Source organism: Penaeus monodon, chromosome 6 (genome assembly GCF_015228065.2).
Source record: "Penaeus monodon isolate SGIC_2016 chromosome 6, NSTDA_Pmon_1, whole genome shotgun sequence".
NCBI lineage: Eukaryota > Metazoa > Arthropoda > Malacostraca > Decapoda > Penaeidae > Penaeus > Penaeus monodon.
In genome coordinates this window covers 30,303,325-30,308,324 of record NC_051391.1, presented here as the reverse complement: position 1 = coordinate 30,308,324, position 5,000 = coordinate 30,303,325, and the positions used below count along the sequence as shown (strand labels likewise).

At 41.0% G+C, this 5,000-nt stretch overlaps 1 protein-coding gene across 1 annotated transcript in view; it reads right to left on the bottom strand.

Moving 5' to 3' along the window:
- The window catches only part of LOC119573940 (probable 4-coumarate--CoA ligase 3), an 18,959-nt gene extending 16,785 nt beyond the window's left edge, over positions 1 to 2,174 (bottom strand). Inside the window, 1 exon segment of the mRNA XM_037921039.1 lies at positions 1,954 to 2,174. Within this exon segment, the coding sequence (XP_037776967.1) occupies positions 1,954 to 2,174 (221 nt within the window).
- Positions 2,175 to 5,000: the final 2,826 nt, after the last annotated feature.

Genomic DNA, 5,000 nt, shown 5'->3' with positions numbered 1-5,000 from the left:
GTGTTGTGTGTGTGTGTGTGTGTGTGTGTGGTGTGTGTTGTGTGTGTGGTGTGTGTGTGTGTGGTGTGTGTTGTGGAAATATAAGAAATAAATATATATATATATATATATATATATATATATAATATGTTATATGAGTATTTATATATACATATACATATATGTACATATTATATATGTATACATATACATATATACATATATGTGTGTGTGTGTGTGTGTGTGGGGTGTGTGTGGGTGCGTTTTTTATATGTGTTTTGTGTGTGTGTGTGTGTGTGTGGTGGGTGTGGTGGTGTGTGTGTGTGCGCTTGTGTGTGTGTGTGTGTGTGTGGTGTGGTGTTGTGTGTGTGCGTGTGTGTGTGTGCGGTGTGGTGTTTTGTGTGTGTGTGTGTGTGTTTTGTGTGTGTGTGTGTGTGAGTGTGTGTGTAGAGTTAGAGGGCATACATACATCCCAAAAGAAAGAGAGAAAGATGGTGTGTTTTCTGCAAACACACACACAAAAAGTTTCATACACGCAACCCCATTCAAAAATTATTCATAGCATAATCACCACCAACCTTTTACTCTCTCTCTCTCCCTCTCTCTCTCTTTCTCTCTCTCTCTCTCTCTCTCTCTCTTTCTTCTATATATATAAAATATAAAATATAATATATAAAATATTAAATATAATACAAAATAAAATATATATAATATTATTATATATATATATATAATATATATATATATATAATATATATATATATACCCCACATATATGTATCAACATCATCTTTCATCCTCATCAACCTGCATCAATCCGCTGCGGGACGTAGGCCTCTCCCAAACTTTTCCAACTTGTCTAGCGTTTTTGCTTCCAGTTTTTCCCCCCAAATTCGTTATTTCTTCACGCCATTTTGTCACTGGTCGGGGCCCTTGGGTTTTTTTGTTATCTATGCCGGTTTTTCCTTTTCTTTGTACATTTTTTCGACCCATATGTCAGATGGGAGAATGTAGGTTTAAAGATCCTTTTTTTAAAAACATAATGGAAAGGACCTTTTAGTAGTACTGGTCTGCCGGAGACCTCCACCCTAGACGATGCGCGCTTAAATTTCCTCCTCGCTAATGTGTTTGTCTGTCATTTGTCCTGGGGATATATACTTGTCTCTGAACTTACTGATAAACTTGATTTTGTTTTTTTCTTGTTCATCCTAGGTCTGCTTTCAGACTTTCTCTATTCAGACTTTTATATTTGCTGAATCTTTTGCAGATTCACTAAAGAAAAAAATATCATCTCAAATTTTTTATTTTTAGGTATTCGTCTCTATTTGTTTCCCCTTCCTTCCCATTCTAGTTCAAATTTTTCCCTCAAGGCAATTGTAAACTTTTTTGGGAAAAGGTATCGCCCTATGAACACCTTTTTTAATGGTATTTTATGGGTTTTCCCGTGTGGATTGTTTTTGCTTCCCATTTTTGTATATATTTTCCCAATATTTACAAATACCTCCTTTCCCCCTGTCTTGAAGTTTATACTGCTGGTATTTGTACAGAGTCAACCCCCTTTCGAATCGATGAATGCCAACACGGAGTTTTTTGAATCGTTTATTTTTTTTTTTATTTGGTGAGCTGTGGAGGGGTCTTTTGTTGAAATCCTCTGCGGAAGCCTGCCGTTCTCATGTAAACAATGTAGCAAGAAGGATGTACACTTCACCCCCGTCAAGTAGTGCCTTCTCCGGGGCAAACGCAAGCACCCCGGGCTTTCTTTTTTCGCACGGGAATAAACACCCGCCTTCAAAGGGGAAAACCGCCGCATAAAAGGACAGCCGTAAGGCAAGGAGGGAGACACGCAGACAGCCCAAGCCAAAAGGGGTCGCTCCCCCACCTCGTCCCCCAAAAGGGACACGGGGGTCTCTTGGGGGTCTTATATCTGTATTTCAAGAAAAAACCAGCAAGAAAACCCCCTTTTTCATGACCCACCCAAGTCCATCTTCGTCTGCCACATCTGGTGACGCGGTGTCACTCATTTCGGGGGGTTGCGGTGGCCACTCGTTACCGGCAAAGGGTTGCTCCAAAACCAAAGGTCGCTTCATTTGATCAGCGGTGTTCAAAAAATCACAACGCCGAGCATAATCGCCCCCTCGCCGAGCTGTTGCCGATCCCCCTAAGTGCCCCCCCGGGCCCTTTAAAAGCCCAGCCATGCTCCCAAAGTCCTCTTCGATCACGCCTACCCCCCCATGTGTCCTACACTTGTGCTGACCTCTCACGCTTGTGACCCTCCTGACGAATCGCTAAAGGTATCCTCGCCTCTACCCGCCCACTCCCATGGGCTCACCTGCTCGTAATTTTTCCAACCCTCGTAACACACCCAGTTGGCTTCTACCCAGCCCCAAAAATCCCTCGTTATATTAAAAGTAAGTGTACATTGTGCCAGAGTAACTATTTCCCTCCCTATACCCACCCACACCTTGCATACAAGTTGCCCCCTTTCAAATTCAAGTACACGACTCTACGAAAACCCCACTCAACTCTTACTAATAACTGCTTTCCCCCTTCAAACCCTGTTTTTTTTCAACCAGATCAAACCCAAGGCACCCCCCTCACTTCAACCCCTTCACACCCAACTATCCCGTAATTTTATGTATTTGTTAGTATGTTTGTCTTATTATTTTTTTTCTAGATCGTACAATTTTGATTATCATTTCCTAAAAACAAAAGAGTACCTTCGAGTTTAATAATTTTTGTTTTTGTTTTCTTCCCCATGTATTATTCATGTTTTTTTTGTGTTGAATTAAGAAATTATCTTTTTTTTTTCTTAATGTTATTCCCATTAGTAAAACACGTCATTACCTTGCGTATTTTTTTTCTGTGTATCATTTTACGTTCTTTTATCACTGTTTTTTTAACTTGCGTGCTAGTCTGTCGCCGTTCACACTAAAATTTTTGATCACCTAACTATCCTCTTTTTACCTCCCGCCCTCTATTCGGAATTCACTCGAAGATTTCGTATTTTTTTTATGTGCCACCCTATGACTAATAACTGAACCAAATTTTTTTACGACGTCCTCCGAGTTTGATTTTGTCCTCGTAATGCTGGAGTTTATCTTTTTTTAGTTTAAGGGTTTTGGGGAAATTACTGAGATGTGTCCCAGTTCAAAAATGGCAACCATTGGAGACACCATGCTTTTATAGGTTCCGGTTTCAATCACGCAAGTTAATTTTTAAGCGGCTATGGGCCCTAATCGAAGGAAACCCGCGCCCCCCGCCCGAGAATTACGTCATATGATTGAAGCGCCGAGACGCACACGGTTTTATTTTTCCCCCAAGTTGGATTCCGTTACGGCTCATGGCCCTAAACGAAGGAATCCTCGCCCGCCGCACACTACGCTATACGATTAAGCGCCCAGACGCGCACGTTAGAATAAATTCAGGCCAGCGCCTATGTTTCGAAACATATTACTTCATATTTTCTCCAAAGATAGGAATTCTTATCCAATTTTTTTTTCTTTCAATATGATGGTACCTTATTTAACCGTAATCCTGACAACCCAAATAATTAACCCTTATTTACAGCCTTTTTGTACAAAAATGTCTTATTTTGCCCTTTATTTTTCTCGCAAATTTTAAGGGTTACCTCCTCCTTAGCCCTTTTTTCTGGCCCGGTAAGTTATTTTCAGCTTCTGAAGACGATTGACCCTCCTCGTACTGAATGTTTCACCTCAGTGCAAAAAACCCCCTCAACCCTACCCTGGACGCGACGACCCCCCGCGATCCCCCGGGTCACAGGAAACCTCTGGATACCCAACAGAACCTCTACTGCATCGTTTCAAGGGGTTACAGTCGGTCGAGGGCGAGCCAAAAAAAAACGTAGCAAGACCCGGGTACACTTTACACCTCCGTCAAAATAGCTCCCCCTTTTCCTTTGGGGAAGACGCAGATGCAGCCCGCTTTTCTTTTCGCACAGGAACAAAAATCCGCCTCAAAAGGGGGCCGCCGCCTAAAAGGAACGTCCCTAAGCAGAGGGAGAAAGGCACAGCAGACAGCCCCAAACCCCAAAAGGGTCCAGCTCCACCCCTGTCCCCACCCGGGGACACGGGGGTCTTTGGGGGGGCTTATATCTGTATCAAGAAAAAACCCGCAATTTAAACCCCTTTTTTGCTGACCCCCCCAAATCCCCTCTCTCGCTCGCTCCATCTGGTTTAGCGGTCTCCAATCTCTCGTGCATCTATTCTGGTGGTTCGGTGGCCACTCGCTTACATCTGGCGAAGTGGGCCCCAAATCGCGTGTCGCTTTCACTTAGGGTGGCTAGAATCCCGACAGCAGAGATGCGAGATTTGATGACTTTTTTGAACAGTTGAATTACTAAAGGGGGCTTATGGTTCGTATTTTTTGACCCCTAAATTTTAATAAAAGTACCTTTTTTGTGGATTTGGTATTTCGTTTCCCCCCCAAAAGACAGAATTAGATTTTTTCCGCATTTTTGGTTTTGCTCCCTTTAGTTATTATTTTGATCTGAAAAACTCGGCTTTACTCAAGAAAAAAATACATCTTTTATTTATTTCAGCGTTCTTTACAAAAACGTTTATGAGCTCCAGGTTTAAGATTATTATTTTTCCAAAAAGTGTATTACTTTTTTCCCTTTTTTTTCAATTATAGTGCGAAAGAAAGCAATTTTCCCTGAAAAAGTTTTGTTACCTCTTTTTCACTGATTAGATTCCTCATTGGAAACATTTCTATAACAATATTAAAACGTTTAGTTAAGAAAAAGGGGAAGGGACATTTTATTTTCCGCCAAAATTTTGGGGGTTACAAAGCGCTTTTTCCTGACATATATACTATTGAGTATACAAAAAAGGGGGTCAAAATTAAAACAAACTATCAAAAGGACCTAAAAATTGCATAGATAAAACACTCTTTTTTTCCGAAATGTAATATCGTTTTTTTTTCGATTTATTTAATAAGTGGAGCTAGGAAGAAAAGGGGTAAAAATGACTTCCCTTTTAAAAAAAAAAAGAAAGAAAGAAGCG